This window comes from Numenius arquata, chromosome 2 (genome assembly GCF_964106895.1).
Source record: "Numenius arquata chromosome 2, bNumArq3.hap1.1, whole genome shotgun sequence".
Lineage (NCBI taxonomy): Eukaryota > Metazoa > Chordata > Aves > Charadriiformes > Scolopacidae > Numenius > Numenius arquata.
This window is the reverse complement of record NC_133577.1, coordinates 92,224,763-92,251,213: the sequence shown is the minus strand read 5'-3', so window position 1 is coordinate 92,251,213 and position 26,451 is coordinate 92,224,763. Positions and strand designations below refer to the sequence as shown.

Below are 26,451 nucleotides of genomic sequence, written 5' to 3'. Positions count from 1 at the left end.
AAATAACTTACTTTTTTTTCAAAAGTGAAGGGTACAGTACAAGCTTCATGAATCAGTTGCAAAAACAAGAACTACAAACCTTATTTTCTGTAACGATAGTTAAACAGAGTAATATTCCAGCATTCTGGGTAGTGTTTTGTCAGCAGTAATTCATACCTGTGAAATAAAAATAAAAGATGTTATGGTGTATGATACCACAGCTCTTTACATCAGGAAAACAAAGGGTAATATGCCAAAATCATCTTTCTTTCTTAAGAATTGGGAAAGTTAGGTAACTTCATGCTCTTGTAGTTCTGAAATGGTATCCTTGAAAGTTTCCTCAAGAAGCCATGGACTAAAATGTCTAATTCGGCTTATTTTCAGTTTATTAAAGATTTTTTTTTGTCACATTTTCTTTTGGATAAGTGTAGAATCAGAAGACTAGTAGTCAATTCCAGAAAAAGGACTTTTTTCTGGAAATGCAACTTGGGCAATATGAATACATCTGAATCAAATGGATCTGTCAACAGCTTCCTGCCCAACTTGTTGGATGCTTATAGGCTACAGGCACATAAGCTTTCACCATTAAAGCTCCATAAGCCCCTAAGTTTGGCTACTAGTTGTCTGAAGATGCTTCTCTTTTAGCAGAGCTGAGCATTTTTCTTCTTACTTGGCCTTCACAGACTTGGTATGGCTGAACCTGGGACTCTTGAGGAGAGCTATCCATTAGGCATGTTCACACCATTGTAACTTAAAGTGGAGAGCCATGGGTTTTATCTGAAACCATTTTTCTGGCTTCTAGGTTCTTTAGCTTGCTTAAACATTTCTTCCTTCTCTGAGGTTCTTGATTTTAGCAGTTTTTCTTCAATTGTTTTTTAAGCTCTTCTTTTACTGCAGGAAAGATGGATGGATAACAATATTGACTGAACTGCCATGGAGCTGTAACACTTTATTCAGCCATCCAACACGTCTAGAATTTCTTGTCTTGTCCAAAAGGTGTTTATATACTTCATCAGGCTTGCATAAGTCTTAATGAGAAATGAAATCCAGTCCTTTATTAAACACTTGCCAACCTTATGCCCTAGATCCTCCTATTAAAATTTTGGGTGAGGAACAGAACGAACAGAGTCATTCTGACGGAGGCATCCATTATCCATTGCAGTTAATATAAGATCCATCAGAACTCTTCTGAGGAAGTGGACACAGTTTTGCTGGTTTTAAAACAGGAAGGTGAGCTTTCTGTGCTGGGACCCTCCATGGTTCCACCACTGGTCTTTAAAATCCTTTTTGAAATTTAAGTTATTTCAGATCAAAACTTGAAATGCTCATTTCCTTCCCTCAGCTAAAAAATAAGTCCCTGCATGTTACTTTTTACCTCTTGAAAGTGAAGCTATCTTTGATTTTGCAGGAAATATGTCCCTACAACAGAGTCATTAGACATTTGCCATGGAAATGAATTCATCATTCTTCCCATTTCAGCCTCATACGTTGCCTATCCTACAAATTAAGAGTTTTTTGAAATTCTTATTCTGAAGTGTCTCAAATTCTTATTCTTAAATCTCACTCTTCAAGGTCTTGGAAGTTTAAACAATTGTTTCTGTGTTGTCAGGATAGTTTTAAAAAGAAAGCTGGCTCTTCAAACTGTCCCTCCCAGAGATCAGAGAAATTCGCTTGATCATGTGTACTCAGAGTGGTCATCTGCATGTGAATTCCCTGGCTGTTGCTATTTCATGACTTAGAAAGAGGTGAGGTTTCTGTATTAGAGGCTTACCAAGTAACTGTTCGGCTGTTTCTCCAGGCCATCAAAAAGCAACGACAGCTGGATGTGAGTTCTTGAGTTGTAAGTTCTTACAACTGATGCAACAAGGTTATCTCACCTCTGAGGAAGATGCCTCTGCTAGTTTGAGGATCAGAGAAAATTACAGCAGAAAACTACATGCTGGTGATTTCCACTTCATAGCCCTGTCTTTCCTCATCTACCCTGCTCACCTTCCTCCTTTCAGAGCCCGTTTGCAATTATATATTCCATCTTCCTCCCTCCTTGTTTCTTCCATTATCCTGAAGTCCTTTGTATGTGGCTTTGCAAAGGAAGGAATTCAACTGAGGCTTACAGATCCAGGAATTTATTGACTGATCTTTTGCCTCCTTATTTTCTGGTAGAAGGAACCATCATGTTTGCCCTTGAATGTCTCTGATATTGGGGTAGGCTTTGAGGACTATGACAGCAGGAATTACTGGCATGTAATTTTCTCTTTCATCCATCAAATGAGCGTCAAATACTTTAGCGGTCAGTACCCAGCTTGATGCTGAGAAAGCATTTCACAGAGCCCAGCTGCCTTCTCCCTTTTCTTTATTATATAAAAGTTTGCTTTGCTGACAACTTTATTGGCTGAGTCAAGGTGTAGTACATCAGAGATAGGTTTGAATCCTCGGCCTTCTCTATCCATTGAAGCTCTGGGATAATGTCTCCCACTTTCTTGTTTGCTTACTACTTTTATAATTAAGGATGGTCATATTTGCCAGAAATTTCCTTAGTGTTAAACAATTGTGATTAAAATATTTGGAGTAAAACTTTGTGTCTGCATGGCAGAGCGTCTTTCATGTTTCTTAAACTGAACCGTGCTTCCTTCACACTATTAGGTTCCACAGTCTAGATGATCCTGACATTACTACATGCAGCTGAAAATAATAATGAGATGCATATCAACATTTCTATTTTAAAAATATGTGCTGCAAGAAATTACCTGTGCCTAAAAAAGGTAATAGGAAACCACTGAACTTCATTACATGAAGTACTTTGAACATCGTGCAACATGCTGCCCAAATTCTTGATAATTGATCTTAATTGCCTATCTTTCTCATTGACTGGATTGAAATAATAAAAGTTAATATGGCCATTAGACACGTATATCTTTAATGTGCTGTGGCTCAGATTGCCTCCTAAAGCGTTTGTCTCCATCTGTAAAGTTTTTTTAGGCACTGTTTGACTCATGGAAGACCCAGAAAATCATTATAAGTTTTGAAGTAGACTTGAGACATGGGGCTTTTTGATTTATTTCATTATTATTTTGGCATTTCAGATCTGAGCTGTAGCCTGCTTGATCCTTCTGACCCAACATAAATATCATGCTGGGTCAGCACTGAGAGAAATTCAGCCTCTCGTTTTTTAAAACTACTTTCATCTCTTCTTTTTTGGTTAAAGGCTCCCCATGCCGGTATAAAGTAAGCCTTTAATTAATACCACATGGAGTGTTTTTCCCCTAGTAACTGCTCAGTGAAGTCAGTCCTTGTATGATTTTCTGTTTTAACACAACTATGGGGGAAGCTTTCAATGTAAAATTAACTAGAATCTCATGTATAATTGACTTTGGCAGGAAAAAAGAGATATGTAAAGGTAAGCTCCAAGATCTTCTGGTTGCTAATTACTAGTCCTTTTTAAGTATACCAGTTTAGAAATCTTTATACTAAATTTAGCTTATAACTAAAAAAAAAATTTCCATGGCCATATGGTCTTTCTTAACAGTTTCTTTTTATATGCTCTGGCAAGGTGGATTAATATACAGAATTCTTAACTTTAGGTAGTTAACTCTTAACATTTAGAGATCAGACATAAATGAATATCAACATTTAGATGAAACGTTTATTCAAGAGATTGAATACAGGTTTGGAGAATGTCAATATCTCTTTCTTCGTGCCATTATCTGCTCATCTTGAGAGAGCAGTTAAAATGACATTATGATGAGAGCTTTTGGGTCATGTGAGTTCAAATCTCCTGAGTTCAGGGTTTAGATGAAGCTTTGGTTTCAGAAAGAACCTTCAGTCAACTGGCTGAATTTTACATAATTTTGAATTAGTAACCACTTTGTCTTCAGTAAAAATCAGAAAGAAACTTTATGGCAGCTCTTGCCTCTAGGCAAGGACTCACTGCAGGGAAGCTCTATTGAAACAAGAATAGACGCTTCATCAGGAAGTATAGTTCCCATATAGGTATGGGAAGTTCAATGACAAAGCTATAGCTGTGTATTTGAGGGCATCCTTACTGAAAGACTCTGCTTTTCAAATTTTCAGCTGTCCTGAAAGTACTGTCACTGTTTTAAAACTGTGGGCAGTTACTCGGAGCACAAGCTGGTGTAATTTTTGATGCCTGCAATCTTTGGTTCCTTCAGGACTTAACTCACTGAATCTCATCATTTTCAAGTTGATACAGAGTCTAGGCATGCAAAATGCATCCAGCAAATCTCAGGGCACCTGAAAAATAATCTCATTGATGGTGATCTCTGGCAGATGTTGCTGGAAGTTGACTCAGTATACCAACCACGTCTTGAAGCCACTTTTCATTTAAATATTATTTACTGTTTCTTGAAGTGGGGTGAATTTCCTCTACAGATTCCCCCCATGGAGTTTGAGCTCCTCCATGAGAGGATAAACTTCATACTTTGTTGCCTAATGTTTTAAAATGCTCTGGATACAAATGCATGAGGAGACAGTGCATCTTGTGTTCATCTCTTTGCTTAATGACTCTATGTCTGTGAAAGCAACTATATGCAAAGTAACAAAACACAATTTTGGAGGGGGAAACTGACCTTTTTTTTTTTTAAGCTCTCATGGTCAGTATGTTTTGTTTCCTTTTGTGCTGCTCCCTTTTTTGTACCATGTCCTCTCATTCTGTAGGGCTACATTTGGCATAACAAATCTGGTGTACAACCAAATCAAAGCTATACCTGAAAAACAGAGCGGTGAGAGGAAACAGCAGTTGAAATAACTGGTGAAATTGCACAAAGACTCCAAGTCAACTACCCATCTGCTTGGCGACTTAAGCAGGTGGCCATTAATATCTGGTTTGGCACTTCATTGAAAAGAAAATACATATCCACTTCTCTGCTGATACTCAAAGCTATTGGTCTTCCTTAACTACAAACTCCTAGAACATCTACATTGCTTTATAACTACAAAAATTGTTAGCCAGTGTGAAAATTTCTCCAGCACAGGGACAGAAATTTTGCAAGAACTTTGAAAATGCAGGAAAGAAGGTTATGAATGTAGACATGGAACCATGACATGTTCGCAGCTGATAAATGTAGAATGTGTTGCAGGCCTCCTTCAACAAACTATGCACATAATTGAAGCACACACGCAGAGATATAAATTAAAAAAAAACAAAACCAAAACAATCTGTAAGCTGCTCAAGCTATTTACAAAAATTTACTGTTGGGAAGAGAGAGAAAGAAATGTTGCTTTCATTTGCAAGTACTCAGGAGACTTTCTGCACTATGACAACTTAGTATTTATAAGCATGTAGACAGGAAGAACTTACTTTTGGCCCCCTGTGGGTCTTTTCTGGCCTTAAGGTATTCTATTGGAACTTACGTTTCCTCATAGATGATATTCTTCTGGAGTTTGTTAAGCTTCACCCTGAAGTATATTTTATTAGAACTGAACTTTTGGTATTGTATATGTATAGATATGTGCTTTCAAATTTGCCCCTATTTTTTTTTCATTAGGGTGCACTTTACCTATAAACCCAAGTATTGCATCTTGAAAACGCTTGTTTTGGCAGGCATGGGAGATCACTTATCTCCTTTGTATTCCTAATGACTAGTAAAGCTCTATATTTTGGAGAAGATATTTCCAGCAAGTTTGTCAAGTAAATTATTGGCAGATTTGCACACCAATATTAAGCTTTATTCATGTAGTTTTCTCAGTCCATAAACTGTTTGAATAGTTGTCCCAGAACAAAGGCGATGCCTTTAATATTGAGGCCTTTGATCTCTTCTGCATACTAATTATCAGTTTGGGATTTCATTGTGCTATTCTTTTTGTTCTACTGTTGGATGTTTTCCAGTTTTTTCATTTCAATTCTTTTCCCTGGTATTCCATATTAATTTTTAGAAATTATTTTTATGTGATTAACTTTAAGTATTACATTATTGTCATGCTAACTTGTACTCTTAAATTATGCCTCAATATATTATAAAATCACCAGCAGCAACCCCTTTCCATTACATCATTGTTATCCTGTTACACACAGTAAATTTTTAATGGCTCTTGAGGGTACAGTCTTTTCTGCCAAAAATGTTATTTCGCAGTTGCTTTCTTTTCATTTAGAGGTAGATTAGTTGAATGGTGGGCATCCTTTTGGAGATTTATACACAAAGAGTGACCCCTACCTTCCCATAAACCTTCCTCCCTAGAACAAGGTGAAAATAATCCAGAACCAGAAAGCGTTCTTGTGGCTAGCCAGTTTCTTACTCCAGTTTCGTTTTGCTATGGAATGATTTACACTACATATCCATATTTAAAAATCTCCAGATTATTTCCATAATGTGCAAGAATTGCTATATGTGGAAAGTTTCTGACCCTGCTACCCATAGCAGGTTGTGCTGGTTTTACCCAAATTTGAATTTTCACAGTGTATAAGGTTGGCTAAGGAGAAGAGAGCAAGAGAGAAGGAGTAAGTCTTTCAGGACAGCCTTGTAGCAAACAGAGAAGGTTTTATTGGCCAGGATTCAAAGGAGTCATTCCTATGAAGAGACAAGTACTTGAATCTAGTGACCGCAGGTGTTTGGGAAATAATCTGAAAATGTAAATCTTCAAAAGTCACATTCATCTGATAACAGCACTTGAGTCTCTGCACCTGGAAGAATGCTCAAGAGTAAGAAGGAAAGCAAGAAGAAATAATTGGCAAGTCTCTTCTTCTCAACACAGGTCTGGTCTCCCAGACTGACTATCCACAATTCAAGGAGGATTCCGAGGAGAGGAGATGAAGAGACAGGACTCTAAATGGGCAGTAGGAAGATAAGGAGCAAGAGGAGCTTCCTGCTTGCCTTTAAAGAAAAGCACAAATTTGAGTAGAAGCACCTCTGTCCTTATTTCAGATAGGGCTTCTGCTGCTGTTACGTCAACTCCTGCTCAGAGCCCTGGACCTGCCCAGCATTGCACTTATATACAGCTACCAATACTTCCCAAGCAAAGCCCCAGGAGTCACCTGAAGCCCCCTCTTCCTTACAGGCAGATCACAGTCTTTGGCTTTTCTCTTGCAGTTGAACACCCTCAGACAAGGGTCATCTTGAACAACATTTTGTCATTGTCTCATGTCTAGCTGCAAACCTGTCACCTACTGTGTTGACAGCTTGCTGGCCTCATTAAACATGTTCCAAGATTGATTTTCTTTACAATTTCTGAGCTTGGTGTTTCTTTACTCCTGTAGGTATCATGTTAAAACAGATCAATTCCACTGTACTGTGCAGGGTAAAATAACTAAGGAACAGAAAGCCCCTCTTCCGTCAGTATAAGCAGTTTGGTCTCATGTGGTGGCCTTTTCCCCTTGGACTGATAGGACTTTAGTAGCTGAGGTGATGCTTCTTCAAGGTGATTCAGGCAGTTTCTGTTTCTCTGTTTCCTGTTGCCTCTTCAAGCTGCAGGCCCCTGCCAACCAGGAAACTTCCCCTTTGCTCGCTCTGTGTCTCCCTGGAGTTATGTTTGACTCTCCTTTTGAAATCTGCTCTCAGAGGCTGGGTACTGATGGGAAAAGGTGGGAATATTTTGGAAATCCTTTTAGTTCAATAAATTTAGCTTTATAGGTCAAAAGCCTTCTTAATTCTCACTAAAATGCAGGTTTACGTGTCTGGAGGCATACTAGCTATTCCAGCTGTATCCCAGTGTGAAGGTCTGCCATAAATTTCAAGGAAGACTTTTCAGCTGTGGTAACTTGAATCGAGTGATCATGAATTTAAAATGCTCCTTTTCTGCCTGTCAGGAGGTAACCTGAGAAACAGAGAGAACCAAAGTGTAGCCTGTCCTTTTTATATCTTTTGTATTCTTCTTATAACTTCATGTTATTTTTCCTACATGCTGATTTTCTTAATTCCAGGTTCCGTATTTAAAGTATTAATTTGTGATTAACAAGGGTCCTTTTAATGAGTTCATTCCAAACAGTAACAATCCACTCCCGCAACTCTTTGTCAGTTGTGGTATCCAAACTTGAATTTGGAGGCGGGTCTGTACCTGTGTGTGTTCGTACCTATATGTGTTAGATATCATACTTCTGATGAAATTGGTCCTCTGCTACTGACTAATAGAGAATGCGAGTGAGGTGTAACAAAAGCATCTACAATTCTTTACACCTCAGCACTTTTCCCCTGGGTAGGACTGTCATAATAATTGTTTCCCTACACTTTTTCTTTTTTTTTCCCCCCATAAAAAAAGGCAGTTACTAACTGCGTATGCTTGAGAAAATTTGGAAATGAACAATAATATGAACAAGATATTACTTTTCCCTTCACAAGCCTTACCTCATGCAGCCAGCTGAGAACACTAAGAGTGTGTTGGGTAATTGGCTTTCCTGCATCCCGTGTTTTTAATTGCTTGAATATACAATCAGCTCAAGGTACATTTCTTGTGCTCTAATGAATTTTAACGTAAAGGTTTATTTCCAGATGGATCAGCACTGGAGCAGCTTTTCAGCTGTCTTATAAATGTAATTTAAATTAACATATTGATACCAAAACCTTGCCACCCAAGAAATTAAACATAGAATTTATTATGTAATTGTGTGGTTATTTTATCTGTGGACATCAAGATGGCTTTTGAAAAAATGCAACATTCCCTAGAGTTTCTTTATATTATGGCACTAGTTTGACATTAATTCAGGAACTGTTGTAATTTAGATAAAGATCAAGATATGTCATTTCAGGGTGAAAAACGCTTATTTAAACCTTCCATAATTTTTAATTCACTCTTTGCATTTATTTGTGACTTGGAAAAAACAAGTAAATGAAGCTCTTCTTGTCTTTTGTATTAGAGACTTCTATATGAATGCAATATGAGGAGTTTTTAAGGCATGTCATTTCTCAGCTCAAAAGGTCCCATCTAGTTGCACTGCAAAAGTGAGTGCAGCACAGCTCATAGAGCGTACATGCACATTTAATTAATGTTGCTGCCAGAGTAAATATGCAGCAGTTTTGCAATCCATGTTTCTAGAAGGTATAGAAACAAATTAGTAGGTTGGATGTTGTTTGGGTTTGCACCTGCCTGTGAAGTAGCTGTGACTTTGACAGTGTCATTTAACTTCTATATGCAGCTATTGTCCTACTTGTAAAGAGATTGTAAAGAAATTGGTTTCTGTCGGATGGAAGTTACAAAGTTTGTAGAGCATGCAAGCTCTTGAGGAGAAAGGATTTCTATACCAGCATTATGAAAGACAATGCAGGCATCTGCTGTGGGCTCTGTTCATTGGCCTGTGCTATGTCAACCAGCAGTGTGAACTTGGCACTAAGAGCCAAATGACTTAAACCTCACTAAATAATAATTATTGTAATAATTGCATTTACCCATCTCGGTCAAAAGTTTTCGTACATGCGTATGCAATGAGCTCTACGATTTGTAGCATCCATGTATTTTTGTGATTGAAGACTATGCCATTTTGCCTCTCTCCCCACTCCTCGAAACTGTGAGTGAATAGTTATAATCAGAATTGCAGTCTGCACCTACACATAATGTTTCGATTCTTTTATAGTCTTTAATTTCAGTCAAGTGTCATTGCAGAAAAGTATCTCAAGTCAGAGGGATCCCTGATGCTAAAAGTAGTTCCTGTCTATTCCATATACCTATTCAAGATTATAGGAGGTCATGGTGTCTTACATTCAGATCAGAAGGTCTGTTTTTAGTCAACTGTCATATAGAGGCTGCCTCTGATAACCGTGCATAATTTCTGCTTTGTTGTATATGTGTATTTGTCTGTGATATTACTGCATATGCTGTATTTCAGGAAAAACAGAGGTTTCTGACAGATGTCCTACATGAAGTGATGTTACTGGATGGTTTGGCCAGTTCACATCCAGTATCCCAGGAGGTGCAGCAAGCCACGGACATTGACAGGGTGTTTGACTGGATTGCCTATAAAAAGGTGAGGCTAATTAAACCTATATATATATGTAGGTATGTCAGTAGCTATTAGAAGATCATGTTCCATCTGTAAAACAAATGCCATTGGAAAAAAACATACACCACAGCGGTTACTAGTTGTGAAACTTTAATTTGTGTGGAATATATTTGGAATATACTACAGTGATTTTAGCCAATTACATTCAGCACATCCAGTGTTATTAAATGTTATAAATAAACTTGGAAGGCTGTCAGAATTCAGCAAGAAGATCTGGGGCTTTTTTTTATTACCATTTATTTTGTGGCACTGTCTGGATTGTATTAGATGCTTTAAAAAGGAGAAGAGTGTGTAGTCTTTGTCCTATTGAAACTCTCCAGAAAACTTGTCAACTACTAAAGTTAAATGTAATTTTTTTTCCATTTTTTCTATGCATGTGAATTTTTGTATCAGCTAGTGAAAACTCGGAAGTCATTGCTGTACAGTGAGAGTGGAGGAACTGCCTTATGGGGTTATGAAGGAACATATATTAAATTCAGGCAATTTCAAATTATGTTTCAATGATAGAAAGCCTTTTGGTCAGCTTTGGAACTGAACAGCTTCTGTGTAGGAATAAGAGGGTGGCACACTTCCACATTCTCCATTGTATGACTGGGCTTGCTGTTAGCATATGGCCCAAAAGCTGGTGGTTACCATCATACCACATGATGATTCTCTGCTACATGGTGTGATGTTTAATACCGTGCCTTAATTTCATGACCAAACACGCTTTATGTGTGATGCAGAGGCTGCTGCCTGTAGCCTTCTGCTGTGAAGGCTGTACTGAATCTCTCTGCTGGTGATTCAGTAATAAGTGTCTTTTGACTATCACCTTTGATAATCTTTTCTTCTGCATCATTAGCTGCCTAACATCAGGCTGTAACAACACAGCAGCACCATAGCACTGACTTGCCTACTGAGCCTCCAGTTTATCCAGTGCTTGTTCTGGGCTAAAAAAAGAGGAGTACCCACTCTTAGAGTCATCAGTTATTCCCAGTCAGCAATAGCTTCAACTTGATCCTCTTCCATGAAAGGACCTTATGCTTTTAAGGATGAACAAATGAGAGTGTGTGTGTGCGTATATGTCCATGTGATAGGTACAGGTTGTAATATGCAAACACAAAATACTTCAGAAAATACTGTAAAATGCTGGAGTTGCTCAAGAGCACAAGTAACATTTTCAAAAATCCCTTGGTCAACTAAGCTATAATAGCCAGCAGCTTTTAGTATACTGAAGTATTCTCATTGTTTAAATGTTTCAATCATATGTTTATTGGTGATAGCTGAACCTCAGTAGGTTCAGACACTTATCTTCATATTTCAAGCTAATTATTTTTTCTAATTAATGTGATAATAGTAATATCACACGTTAAACTGTAATACTTGACACTTATCTTTTCATCTTATGAACACTTTGCAAGCATTAAGTAATTTTCATTTACATTGAAATGACAAATAGGACAGTAGTACACATCTGTATACTGTTAGCTATTTTATGCAGGCTAATAGGATCACTTTGTTTTCTGTGCGGATTAGAGTACAATCTCTATCTTGTCCTTTTAAAAGTTCCTTTTTTAATATAACAGTGGCCATGCCCGGTGAATATGGCAGCCTCTCCACCCAACTTCTCTGATGGCCAACTCTCCTGAGCCCTAGGTGACATTGAATGTGTGCATATCAGGGCCCCATCCTGTAAATTTTGAACCCAGTTACCAGATCTAGCAAGCCACCTTGAGGAATAGCAATGGAAGATGGGATTTGAAGATTAAGACATCCACTCTTTCGCCCATGGAATTTTTCTTTTCTTGTCTGATCATTTGTCTGTCTGCTGTTCTGTGTAACCATTCATCCTTTTGTTTTAGACACAAGCAATATCTAATAGGAGGAAACTTTCCCGACTGACTTCATAGCTTCTCTTTTCACTGTTTCTGTATCTTCCTCCAAGCATCTGACACACTTTCCTTCTGAGGATAAATTGGAGCAAATTTAACATGTTGTAGATCTTAAAGGTTCATTCCTATGTAACCTTGTACGCGTGCATGCATAGCTTGCACTTAAAATCAACTAGGGAGACAAGCCCATTTATTAGATAGATAGCTAGAACATTTGCCTATCCTTCTAGCTCTCTAGTGTCTGCCGATATAAATACTGTGATGAATGGTATGTCAATAAAATCCAAACTGTAAAATTCTACTGAAGGGTTTTACCTGGTCAGGTATGTGCTCAAATATTTTCAGGTGCCTCAAAGCCCTCCTCACACAATGAACCCTGCTGGAGGGATATTGCTGCTGGTGTTTCTGGGCTGACATTTTTGGTTGTTTACTGACTTATTTTTTAAATTGCTGTCAGGTATTAAGTTCTGGGGAATTTTTCCTGTTGACTCTAGTAAACTTTGCATCGGAAACATCAATGAGGGCATTTCAAATGTCTTAAATAATATGTTCGTTTTCAAATAGTTTATCACTACATGCAGTATCTTTTTCCTACATTTTTGGCATGGATGTTTTTTCCTTTCTCTTTTAATTTTGTTTTTTTATCCACCTTGTGCTCCTTGGGACCTTGCATTGTCCACATGATCTCTTTTCTCTCTTCACAATTTTCTGCATGATATTGAAATTGTGAAACTTTCTCCCATCTCATTTTTGTTCAGTGAAATGAGAGTCATAGAATGTCATTGTCATTTCATTGTCTTTGCTGGCATCGGGATGGCATAAATCAATTAGACACCATTGAAGTGCCCATCCATGCTAGACACTCAGCTGTGATTCTAAAGATATGCCTCTTTCTATACACTTCAGAGATGACCATTGAAAATGTGCTATTTAAATGCCTCAGAGCTGAATCTATTTTTCATTTCCACTTTCTTGTCCTTGGTGATTGCATATGTTAAGAAATCTCATGACATAAACCCCTGAAGAGCGGTATTCAGGTAATCCCACAAGCAGAGCAAAACAGGCATTACAGCCCTGCTGCACACAATGTTTTTCCACTTAAGCTGTTGAGGGTAATATTTTGCCTCTTTCAAAAGCATCATACTAGTCATTTTTCAGATAGGAGCATGTCATCCTCTGCTAGGGCCTCAAATATGTAGAGAAAATTGAGAAGTCGTGATAGTTCATTAATAAACAGTACCGGCAGATGATTCAAGGCTCTCGAGTTGCATCAGAGAGCGGATATGTCTTCCTAGTGCAGCTGGAAGTGAGATAGTGTCCTCCCACGATGACGGGAAAAGTGGTTATATCCCAAGTGCGGTAGGAAATATAGCCTGTTGAACACAAGAGTGGATCTGAGAATTGTTAAATCAAAGCAAAAAGCGTGACAGCCTTTCCACACCAGAAATAACTGACAGCAGGAATCATAGCCCTGGAGAGTTGCATCAACAGAGGAGGAGAGAGTGCAGCAAGAATCACGTAAGAAGCAAAAATCAGCAAGGAAAAGCTGGCTGTAATAAAATGGAGAGACAAAACAGCTGCATCTCAAAGGGAGCAGCCGGACCCAGAACAGTGTGAGGGAGAGAGATCCCAGACAGAACTAAAGGAGTCATAGCCCTAGATGAGTAGTCACAGCCAGAAAAGAGAAGGGATGAAAGGGCACCAAGGACACTGCAGAGAGCCAGATAATATCTGAAGTTGTTTCCATCAGCCTGCTGCATGCTTTGAAGCGTGCTGGTTGAAGACTCTGGCAGCAAGACCGGTATGATGGAGTGTAACTATAAAAGTACCCCCAGTAGAATATGTCTTGGCAAGTGACAAACAATAATCAAAACAAGGAAGAGGATGACTGGAATAGGAAAGAATATTCCTTTTTTTTCTTCCCTGTAAGCAAAATTAACCTCAGCAGTGAGATCAGTTACTGGACTGGCTTTGTAATGCAAACAATTCATTATTTCCTAAACTTTTGTATGTATAATTTCCTTTTCCTTCTTTACTCTGCGGCTTCATGAAAAATGCTTTTTTCCTGCTTTCTCTGTCTGAGTGTTGGAAAGAAGATATATCTCTAATAGTAATAAAAGGGGGACCATGCTCCCTGCTTCCCCTCAAAGGCAATGTTCTGTGATAGGAAATCTGTTCAACTAGAAATTTGCACAAATCAAAATGCTCAGCTTCCCTGTATGTTGCAATAACAGTTCTGGCAAAGGAGAATTTAAGACATTGAAAGCAGTGCCTTGCTCATCCTTTTGAGTGTAATTCTCTGTAAAACTTTACAGCATAAGATGTTCTGCAAGAATGTGGAAGAACAGGAGGGCTAACTGCAGTCACTGGAAAGGCTCTCTGAAAACTTTGTGCTTTTTACTTCTGTTTCTTGGGTACTGGGAAGGATATTGGCACTGTAGTAACAAAACAAAACAAACAAAAATCCCAACCCAAGACATCTATTCTGCCCTGTAAAACCAGAATTAGTATGAGTGAAATCCACTCCGTTCATGAGTGCAATGAAATTGTGACAACGTGCATCTATGAAATGACCACAGAAAAGTGAGAGCAGCTCATTAACAGTGAAAGAAATACTACATAAATACTTACAAATAGTTAAGTATGGTAAATGAGGTTTTATTTTTAATTATTCACATAACTAAATCAGTAACACAAGATGGTATCTAGCTAGTTAAAAGTCTTACAATACAATCCAGGTGGCTTTGCAACCCGTTCCTTTACTGCAGTGTAAAGGGAGAGCTTTTTATTCTCCCTAATTTAGTCGTGAAGTCATCTGTGAATGCCATTAAGTCCTGGGTGCGCATTTGCGTGATGCTGGTTTCTGTTCCATGACTTGTGAGTGCAGCAGGTCAGTGCCCAGATTGCAGAAGGTGCTTTCAGGAGCCATTTGTTCGTAATGCGTTGTACCAGAGGAAGTATCTTGTAATGAAAATAATTTCTTTCTGTTTAGATAAAAAGGTGGTAGGTCATTACTGCTTCCAGTGTGAAAGGCATGGAAACTCGGAGTTGGTGAAACCTTTAGGCTCAAGTTCAGAGCAGCCCCAACAGTGCCTGACAAAGTATGCAGGCTGTCCCACTCCAGCTGGTGGATGCTAGTGCATAAAACCAGGCAGGTGCTTCTGGATACTTAAAATACCTCTCTGAAGGCATCTGAACACCTTCCTGACTCAAACCAAACTCTCATTAACCTTTTATGCTGTTTAGTATATGTTAAGATAGTATTTTCTGAAGAAGAAACATAGAAACCACTGTCTGTGGTATATCAACAGCTATACATCGACTACTTCAGGAGCATTACATTCCTCATGCTGGGGAGAACTGTAGATGGGTTTAATTGGAAATAATAAAAATGGAGCACAACTGTTAATAAAATAATTTTATTTTAAAGAAGAGCTCGTTAGACTAGATTGTTCAGTCATGGTAGAGCAATTGGGAAGGTGCAACCTGTTGTGGTACAAGACTGTCTTCTGCCTGTTCCCTGTTGAAAGGCAGCAGCAAACAGCAGCTCCCAAGGGCTGGAGGAGGCGATCCAAGCAGAAATGGCAACAGTGGCTCAAGACACTGTGTCCTGCCATCTTTTCTCATACGTCTTTCCGTGACCGGGATTAGAAGGAACAGAATAGTGCATCTGTGTCTCAGATGTTTTCATGGCTTAAAATAAAGTGTTGATAAAGATGAGCGTACGTGGAGGTACCACCCTAGGCACCAGAGTTCCTGAAGCGCACTTGCCTTTTCTGCTTCTCCGGCTCTACTTTGTGACGGTCATTTTTAGCAAAGGGCAAAGCAGAAAATACTTTTGTAAGCTTTTACAGCTAGTTTGTGTTTTTTTCCTGAAGGAGTCCAAAAAACGATAATGCCTGAGTAAAGGCAAGGGATGACTTTTGCTGACACACATCCTAGTTCAGAGCAGTAAAACAAGAGCAACGATTGCAGGTGTTAAAGTCACTTGGAAAAAATTGTACGGATTAGAAATAGAAAATAAACCGGAAGTAATGAAATAAAGTAAAAGGAAAAAAAAAAACTTGACTTAAAGATATGACCAATATTTTGATCAAAATATGATCCTGCAGGACCTCTATTCAGGAGAGAACTCTCTGGAACAACCTCTGCCAGCCTTGTTGTTGTTTTTCTTGTTTTTTAAAGGTATGTTTTCAGTACTGGATAATTTCCGAAGCTTAAAAGACGTACTAAAAGAGAGAGAGTAGAATGGCATGCTTAATTATAGTTAATTGCAAATCAGTTTTAGGCAAATGGATTGAGATTCTTATGTGGTATTTAGTGAACTAAAAAAAAAAGGAATATAAATTCTCATGCTTCATGGAAACAAACTTGGTCAAACAGGCCTGATTTCAATCTTTGATGAGATTAAATGTGTGGTTAGTGAAGATAAATTATGTTGAGACAGACTATTAAAATCTTTGTTTTATTATGGCATAATACTCTAGTTAAAAAACCAACAGTGCTATACCTTATCACTACAGAACACATTGGCTGGATAATAGATACCTGTCAGATCATACTGATCCCCAAGGTAGTCATCAATGGAGAATCATCACAAATTTTGAGTTTTATTTTACTTAGCTTGCTTTTTGATTCTCTTTGGAGCTGGTTGATAAAATGGTGATGCATTTCCTCTTGAAAGTGAAGTAACTGTGACCGTGTAAACGCTTCTGTAAGTTTTCATCATAAAAGGGAGAATCTTTGCCTGTTACTTCTAATGGAAAATACAGATTTCTGGAGCCAGTTTTATTATTGAAAGAGATTTTTAATACAGTGGGTTTTAAGATGCGCTGGTTTATTTGCTATCTGAATTCTCATGACGGCCCATCTATGTAAATAATGTCATCAGTCTCTTGTGTTTGTCCATCCTTGAAGACTTCATCATACAAGCAGTTAATGAAAAAGTATAACGTGCTTTTGTCCTTGTCAGTGGTGTCAGAACACGTAAGAGAGATTTTGGTGCTAAGGCTAAATAAAACTACTGTTGTAAATGGGGTCCCGATAGCATTTTGTCTAGACCACCGGTATGTTTTATTATTCAAGGAAAATGATGTGACAATATCCACCTGAAGAACATGATTAGTTATGGTCATTTACCCCTGAATTTTGTTCATTGTGTCATGTTCCTAAAATCCGCAAGAGAATTTATGACTAAGACAAACATTTCACCAAAGCTCATCTTACCATCTGACCATTTTGGTATTATCCAGCCCTAGAACAGCTGTGTTTGTCAGAATGGAAAATGATTATGATTTCCCAGTGAAAAGCACTCCTTGAATGTAATGTTGCTTTTTCAGTGATGTTTTGGCATCAGATAAACAGCCTTACAATCTATAAAAACAGCATACGATGCCTTTATGCATCTTTGATGATTTAGCATAGTACATTACAGGTTTATAGGTATATTTGCTGATTTTAAAAATATTGGCTCATCCACACTGTAAGTAAAGTTTTTAAAATAGTGTAAGTTTAATCTGTTTATTAAAATATATCTTGGTTTTATTGCTGAATATCGCAATGTGTTAACTTGTGGGTATGCACTGCTTGATGAGCAAATATTAATTGGAAATTCTGTATTACTTTTTAAAGTAATTTTTTTCTTTTTTTTTCTAGTCTGTATTGTTAGAATCAAGTAGGGATAGGTTTTTGGGGCTCCTTTTAATGAATGTAGTCCCTTACTTTTTAAAAATTTCTTACCAAGTGCAGGGAAACCAGTCAGACCCAAATTCAGCCAAGTATGTAGTTGCATGCTTAATTTTATGTATGTGAGCTCTGGAGTGTTTGAGGTACTTCTGTGTGACACTAAATGATATCCTGGACTAAGAACTTCAGGATTAGGCTCATATTGTCACATTTTGTACTAGTATGGTGCATAGTCTGTATATGCCTATCTCATTTCTTACTTCTTCTCATGGCTTTTATGTGGGTTTTCTGAAGGGAAAGCCTCAAGGAATTCATTTGTACATTTTACGTTTGTGCCGCAGGGAGACAATCATAGGCACATGTTTACTCATTTAAACAAATACGTTCTGTTATCCTAATCAAATAAGGAAGCATTCACACTCATCAAATTCGCATGCATTAAGCTTCATTTTTCTTTGTAGTATTTGGAGGTGCCGTTGGATAATACAGAAAATAGCCAAGCTGGTGTATTACAGTGCTCAGTTTCTGAAAATGAAAGAGGGATTTAGTGCTGGTGACTCATGATACAGTCTAATTAATTCCCTGAAAAGAATTTCTCAGTGAGTACTTGTGCAGTTCCCAGAGATGAGATATGTTGGATAGAGGCAGCTGAAGAATTCCAGAGAAGGCTTTGCAATTATCTCTGCTCTTACAGCTCAATAGAAAGACTTTAGCAGAGGTCTCTCAGGAGCCCGCCACAGTACCGTGTTGTAACTGATGGCATGAACAGGACATTCTTGTTCCACGACTGTCGGGGTAAAGCCACATACCATGAGAGATGGTTCAGATGACAAAGGTAAAATACATTTCAGCAGGACCATCTGAGTGGGAGCTGAGGAATGCCTGGACTTCTCCTCTTGGGGAAAAAGGAAAAAAAGCAAAAGTGTATGGTGAGTATATTTGCTTAAGGAAGCACAGTTTAAATGCAGCACCTGGATTTGAAAGTGTTTACTCAGTTTTCAGTTCTTACAGGAGAACTAAGGGAGGCCCGTTGATTTGCTTAAGGTCACACCAGTCGCTCAACAGACATTACAGCCAGACTTCCCCTATCTCTTGGTCCTCTTCTTTAATATGCTGAGGGTAACAATTCTGTTAATTCAGTGCACTCCATGTAGTGTAACACACCAGCTCAGTTGACCAAGTTTTTAAATAATTCATTTACACACACATACACTATTCTGTATCTACATCTGAGCAAATTCTGCAGATGTGACTTAGTCAAAACATATTTTTTTGTGTTCAATTTCTCCAGGATTTGGCAGATTTAATTTTGTTTTTTAATTTTATGTAAGAGTTCTTTTTAAATGTCATATTTTTGCTATGTGTTTGATGTACATTGTTCTCTCACTTTAATTCATGCTGTGTTTTTCCCAATAAGCTAAATTTCATGGGGCATCCAGCTGTGGTTGCTTAGTACCAAAAAAGAATGATTGTTTTGGAAAACGTGACTTGGATATTAGTTGTTGGCTAGTGTTCACATTACAAAAATGATGGGCAAATGTGCATTCTTTGTATGGGGGCTTGGTAGCATGCTCTTCTAATATTTGAAATGAACTTAAAATCACAATTATCTAAGATTTTGAGAAATAAAGAATAATTATGAATTCAGGAACTTTGAACTGAAATGAAATTATACTCGTTTACTTAAGAACCCAGTTGATTGTGAATACCCTTAGGCTTCTATTTGTCAGAATACTGTAAAAATATGTTCAACATTTTTAAGGAAAAAAACCAACCCATATGCTGCCTTTATTACATTTGCAGTTCTAAAAAATCTTTCTCCAGCATGTTTCATGAAGACACATTTCAATGATTATTCAAAACATGTAATTTGAAAGTTTTTGTGTGATCTTAAGTGATTCTGCTAAGGTAGTTCACCTTGAGTGTATACAGCAGGTATGACTCTGGCTGATTGCGTGAGGGGGCATGTCATGGCCAAAGTGTAAAAGAAGGACACAGATTTTTAAGGCTATAGCAGAGAAGTGCAATTAATTATTTATATTGGACCTTCCTGCTGAAGACTGGGTTGATTCCCCTGCTCAATTTATTGTTTGTAACAGGTAGGTTGCAGTATCTGTCCATTTGAGGTAGGTATATGGGAAGCACATTAACTACAAGAGCTGAAGTAGTCGTTAGGAAGTCTGCAGAGCCAGGTGGCATCCACCTGCACCTTTTGAAGGTAATCAGATATGGAGCTGCAGAACTTCTGGCAATGGGACGTAGACCATCCTTACAAATGGTCACTGTGCCAGGGAATTGCTGGGATAATGTGCAGAAAGGGCTCCAGGGGAAGCCCTGCAAGCTATAGGATGATGAGTTTGACTTCCTTCTCCAGTGAGGTGGGGACTTTACAGGATATAAAGAGTAAGATAACTGAGCACGTGGATAAATATGTTGGTTTTGCCTGGACATAACTGTTGGAAAAGGAGATCCTGTCTCACGAACCAGCTGGAGTTCTTGAGGGGAGTCAGTAGACACTGGATTTAAAAAAAGTCTTTGACAAGGCACTTTGCCTATAGCTCAGTAAATTGTTCAGTGAGGGAACTATTTAATGTGTGTGTAATGTGCCTGATTCATTAAAAAAAAGAATACTAGTATATATCAGGTATATATGAGTAGCCATCAAACTTTGTATATTGATTCTCGTCTTAAATCAGGAGATCTTTATGAAAGAATGGTATCTTTGTGAGTGCCTATTTGTGGTCTGAGCCTTGTTTTAATCAATGAAGATGAAGGTGATTATAAGAAGTTATTATTGATAATAATAGCTCTATCAATAATATGAATAAAATCTAGTGTAATTTTAGGTGGAGGATAGACTAACTCACATTTCCCTTAGCTAGAGAGAAGGTAACCCTAGTGTTGAGTTGCAGGGATACCAGCATACAGAAAATTAACTGCAGGCCTCCTATCTGTGTCCCATTGTATTTGAAAAACAAGCGCTGCTATTACATATTAATCAAGACTGACTTTGAACTGACTACTGCACAATAGAAGAATGTTAATCGCTTGTATTCAATGTGGGCTTTGTGTTTTATTTGTTAAATGAGAAAACAAGCAGCAAAATGGACTGGTGGAGATGTGGAAAATTGACATATTACTTTTTTTTTTTTTTTAGAAATTCAGTTATGTAATTTTTGTCAGTAGTCAATGCTCCTCTCCTCAGCACCTCACTCACCACTTACACCTTGAATACCCCAGCGGTGTATTTCATATCAGGGTACTTCCTGATTTTAATTTTTATGTCACAAAAAGGATCATTCTGAACTAAAAAATAAATGGGTTTCATTCCTAAACAAGGATGGCAGGGTGACCATTCAGCGAAGAAGAGATATATTGAGGTCTGTAATTTTTGTTACTGATATTTGGTGTTAATGGATGGAGCCTGCAAGATGCTGTCTCAGACTTCGCAAACTCAGGGAGGTGGTTTGCACTCTTTGCGCTTGCACAAATTCTATGGTTACTCCTTAAGTTGCAGGATAAAATATCTTCAGAGGGATTCATGTCATCTCACTTGGAATGCTCACACTGTGTAGACTCCTGGGATTGACTAGTCCTCTAACCTCCCTGTATCATCAGTGAAGATAATTCATCTGTCCTATTTTAGATGCGTGTCTTTGGGTGAGATGAATCAGGATGAGCTGAAGTGCTTACTTCTCTCTCCACTGCCTTTAAAGGGAGCCTGGGCAGCTGGCACAGCTCTGTCCAGCTGAGTAAGCATCAGATACCTACAATGTAGGCATCTGCATTCAGTCAGATGAGTCTCAGTCTTGAAGTTAAAACAAAAACAACAAAACACACACAAGCAGAAACATAAAGAAAAAGTGAGTTGATCTTCCAGGAAAAAATGTTTTGGCTGCAAGGAAGACGGAAGAGCTATGCTTTTTCTGGGTCAGCCTTTTATGGTCTCTTTTCCTTCCTCCACTCCAACGCATTTACAAAACGATAGATTATTTCAACCTCACAAGAGGCAGCTGTAGTTCATGGTTTCTGTTTTGTGTTGGTGACATTTTTCTCTCATTTTTGGTCCTTAAAAGGATAATGCTGAATGAGCTTCCAGCTCATTTGTATCTCTTGACACATGGCCCCTTGCCCTTGCCTCCTAGCTTCTGTATAAACCTATGTGCTGGTTCACTGATTTTTTATGTTATTTGCTTCACTGCAACTGCTTCACCACATCATTATTTCAAGTGCTTTTCTCTGCTATCTGCTCGGTACAGAACATTCACCTTCAGCTAGCAAGCACACTGCCCTCTCTTCAGGGCCCTCTCTTGAATACCTACCTTTGCTGGTTTTCTAATATGAAAGTATGACAATGTAGAATAAACAGAGATACGGTGTATTTTATTTGACTCTATGTATAGAAAAGGAGAATGTCACACCAGTTTTATATCTCCACAATTCAGAAATTCGTGGGAACTGCTTACTAGTACAGAACTTTTGTAACAGAGTGGAGAATCAGCCGCTGTGTGGCCTTTTTGGACAATGCAGGTGAATTAATCTCACCTCACTTTAGATATCTGCAGCGCAGATATGTACACACAAGCTAGTCACCCAAGGCTACTTTTGGAGTGATTTACAAGAGATGAGTGCTTTTAGGGTACAATTCTCCCAATCTGTTTGGAGGTCTACTTTAAGATGAGATAAAGTGCACTAAGAAGTGACTGTGCTGTCCATTGACTGTAAAGGAAGTCTAAACAACTAAAGTAATTGTAGAAACATGCTGCAACAGATAGCTGCATTGAGTCAGATGTATCTCCTCCTGTGTGGCTGTATAACAGTACTGTGTTGTATGCAGTAGTCATGTTTTTGTGGGTTTGTACATAAGACTTTTTTTTGTTGTTAAACAAAATTCCATGTGTTACTTTCTTTTGTATAAGAAATTATTCCAGGATGCAAGTTGCAAGTGAAAAAATTAGTTTAAGAATTCAGGTATAATACAATTGGATCATTCAATAAGTCATAGAATTAAATTAACTTACTGTAATTGTGACCTATAGTGATGCCACGGGATCAGAAAATATGAGTGGGTCTTTAAAAATTAGTTTTGTTTAATCTGAGATCAAGGTTGCAATCATGTTATTTTATGTTGGCATGGAGAGAATTAAACTGAATGCCTTAACTGTGACTGCATTTTGTAGATTTCAAAGACAAGTTCAGCTCATATATAAAGGAATTTTACTCCTAATTCTAGTTATGGATGGTCTTTACCATGGTGTCAGTGTGCAAACAAGTTTCTTCAGGGAAAGAAAGAGCATAAACTTACAGCACTTCAGCCAGTGTTGGCTATGCAGTAGCCGACATGTTCATAGGATCATAGAATCACAGAATGGTTTAGGTTGGAAGGGACCTTAAAGATCATCAAGTTCCAACACCCCTGCCACAGGCAAGGACACCCCCCACTAGACCAGGTTGCTCAAAGCCCCATCCAGCCTGGTCTTGAACACCTCCAGGGATGGGGCATCCACAACTTCTCTGGGCAGCCTGTTCCAGTGTCTCACAAGGAGCAAGCTGGGTGATCTTCAGCAAATGTTTTCCCTATGATGTGTCTCAATTTCCCTTTATTTTGCAGGATATTGATATTAGTGTCTTTCAAAGCACTTATGCGATCTGCTAATGAACAGTGCTTCACTGGATCCAGGTAGTGCCATTAATCACTGACTGAATATATAGTGTATTTGTCTGAGTAGACTTTTATTAAGATGGGGTACAATGGCTTAAGGTGAGTCAGATTTTATACAGGCAGGAACATAGGTACGTTTTTTGAATAGAAGATAATTGCTTTCCACTAGACCTGTTAAACCAATGTGTTTTACCTCTAGACAAGGTACTGAGTCATCCACTGCCTGGAGGAGAGCACTTAAATCATCAATAAATAGCCATTTTGCTCTGTAGGAGAGCCAGGTTCACTTCTCAAGGCTCCATATGCCATCCCTTGGTTGAACAAATGTTGGCAGAGCAGAAGTGGCCCTGAGAGTAAAGTGGGGAACAGATTGGTTGCATGTCAGGGTGTTCAGTGAACGATGCTGACAGGTTCCAGAGGGCTTCCTCTGCAGCATGACAGATTTGTTGTGATGTATGATTTTCCTGTAGGTTTAGGTCTTGTTCAGAGAAGTATTCAGAAGGTATGGGAATGTGGGTCCTCTGGACTCCATCTAGTTCACAGCTTGCTAGGTGGATAGGCTGTGAAAATGCTAGCACGTTGCGCCATTCAGATGACCTCAAGGCTGTGTATTCTGTTACTCTAACTGAACTTACTTCCCTTCCCTTCCCTTCCCTTCCCTTCCCTTCCCTTCCCTTCCCTTCCCTTCCCTTCCCTTCCCTTCCCTTCCCTTCCCTTCCCTTCCCTTCCCTTCCCTTCCCTTCCCTTCCCTTCCCTTCCCTTCCCTTCCCTTCCCTTCCCTTCCCTTCCCTTCCCTTCCCTTCCCTTCCCTTCCCTTCCCTTCCCTTCCCTTCCCTTCCCTTCCCTTCCCTTCCCTTCCCTTCCCTTCCCTTCCCTTCCCTTCCCTTCCCTTCCCTTCCCTTCCCTTCCCTTCCCTTCCCTTCCCTTGTCAAGAAGGTGTTTACTTTCCCTATGTGGGGACAATGGCACAACTGGGACAGGCATATTGTTCTGGAAGCTGTAAGTGGGACTTCTGGATTTCCTGAAGGTAATCGATTGGTAGAAAGCATATCTAAAGTAGATGTAAAAAGGGATTGATCCTGAGAGAGTACTCCTGCCTTTGTGCCTTGGATCTCCTATTCAGTCTTCGCTTGCTTTTATATTTTGTTCGCTGTGTAAAGGCCAGCCATAGTTCCAATGTGTGGCTAAGTGTTACCTGTGAGAGGAACTCTATAATTTTTTTTATGTGTATCTGACAGTTCTTGGTCTCTGGATAGAAAAACACTCTATGGGCAAGATCATATGAAGGTATTTGCTTGCTTGCTTCTCATGGAAATCAGTAGAGTTAAGGTGCCTATATAAATATATGTCCTATGCGAAATTTAAACTGTGAGAAAGAAACAAGGGGAGCCTGGAATACCGACAAGTGAGTAGGAAAAGGGATGTGTGATGAGTGGAAAAATGTCTTTGTTGTTAAGGTTTTAGGCTGTTTTCTTTTATATTTCATATATTTTTGGTTCTGCTGCAGATGTTTTGGGTTGCTCTGCCCAAGTTACTTATAGGATAAATAGGATTTATCTATTTATTACTTTTTTTTTGTTTTTTTAATCTTCTGGTTATCTGCTTAGTCAGATTTATCGACTGTTTATCTGCTTAAACATCTCTGAGAACTTTACTTATTCTGTTGCTCTAGTAAAATAAGGTAGTAATGCTTCCTGACCTATGGTCTTGTCTGTTCAGGTGACAATCTGTTTCGATAGGGATTACTTTCTGTGCTGCTGTGTGTTCCAGACATGATTGGTGTCCCAGTAAGATTACGTACCACCATAAAAACATAGCATAGTGTTAACAATACAAACACCATCTTTTGTTTTATCCACTGTTCAACTCTTACAAGCAACTACAAACATCTCATTTAATTACTTTTTTTCTTTTTTTAATTCTTCGGTTACTTTTCTAATTATGCATTATTTGTTGTTGCTGCCTATGTGAAGAACTTGTGGTGTTTTCTTAACATTTACTAATAGTTGATGAATCTTATTGATTTCTGTCATTATTTGAAATGTTGGTTATTACAGGTAATCCCTTCTGTACTTCAAAAATAGTCACTATACAAAAAAATCAGTGTAACGTGTAAAATGTCCTAAAAATTGGATGACTGTTAAATTCAAAAACTATTCTGAGCTTTAATCAGACAGGAAAAGACATAAAATCCTGTTTTGAAAGCCAAAGCTAGGGAAATTCAAATTAGTAAAAAGGTGCCCATTTTCACTGTGAGAGTAAATACTATTGTGACAAGTTATGTAGTACTGTGAAACATTTTCCTATTCTTGACTCTTCCTAAAATAGATGCCATTGTGCAAAGAGAAGCAATAGGATTTTTGCCTAAATTACTGTTTGACCTCTATTAATGCAGGAATTCAGCTTACATTGATGTTATAGTCCTTTTGGCTTTAGAACCTGTGAGTTTTTGAATCTGTGAAATGTTGCTTTTTTTTTTTTTTTTCTAATTGAGCATTGGCCTAATTCCTGAACCTACATCTGTAGCTGAGGTTGTTGAGTTCTACCATCGTGTTTTCTTACAGCCTTTGATTCCCTGACTTTAAATCAAAAGCGTCCTCCCTCTGGTACAGTGATCGGTACTAAGTATAACATTTAATTAATGGGATTGGAAGGCTGGTTGTCTTGAAATTGGATTGCAAAGAGGAAAATAGGTAAATCACCAAATCAGATCTGCAAAGATACTTCTGCTTGAAATAGAACACTTGTGCAAGGGAAAAATACACAGTAATTGTGGTTCTGAGAGGGAGAGAGAAGACACAAAAGGGATGCTTTAAAGATAGCTACTCTGGCAAGTATGTATCTGTTTTCTATTTCTTGGTGTAAGTACTGAGAATCAGAATCATGTGTGAGACAAACAAAATTTTTTAGATTTCTCTGCTATGCCTGAAGGGGCAAAGGGATAAGAACTGGTATAAGTAGAGAAAGAGTGTTATACAAGCCCTTACCTCTCTGCTTGTCACTGTGGGAAATAAGCTGACTGTTAATAAGTCAAATATGTATATCCACATCTTATAAAATTCTTATGAAAATGATCTACTTCCAGATCATCAGATCTTGAAGGTTTTTACGAAGGAAAGTGGTATCACTAAATCCTGCTTTACAATGGTCTAATGAAGGTAAAAATATTATGAATAATCACTGTGGTAGGATTTAGCATGGACATTCTTTTTTCCCCTCATTGAAAACCGTGCAGTACTGCTGAGTGCACAGAAGGGCTGGGGGCAACCAGCTGTGGCACTGACACATCCCTGCTCCAGCAGTGGAGAGAGGGC

At 38.4% G+C, this 26,451-nt stretch overlaps 1 protein-coding gene across 1 annotated transcript in view; it reads left to right on the top strand.

Annotated features, from left to right (window-relative positions):
* The window catches only part of TRHDE (thyrotropin releasing hormone degrading enzyme), a 215,325-nt gene that overhangs the window by 95,791 nt on the left and 93,083 nt on the right, over nucleotides 1-26,451 (top strand). Inside the window, exon 6 of the mRNA XM_074168551.1 lies at nucleotides 9,746-9,883. Within this exon, the coding sequence (XP_074024652.1) occupies nucleotides 9,746-9,883 (138 nt within the window). The remainder of the gene's footprint in view (nucleotides 1-9,745; nucleotides 9,884-26,451) is intronic.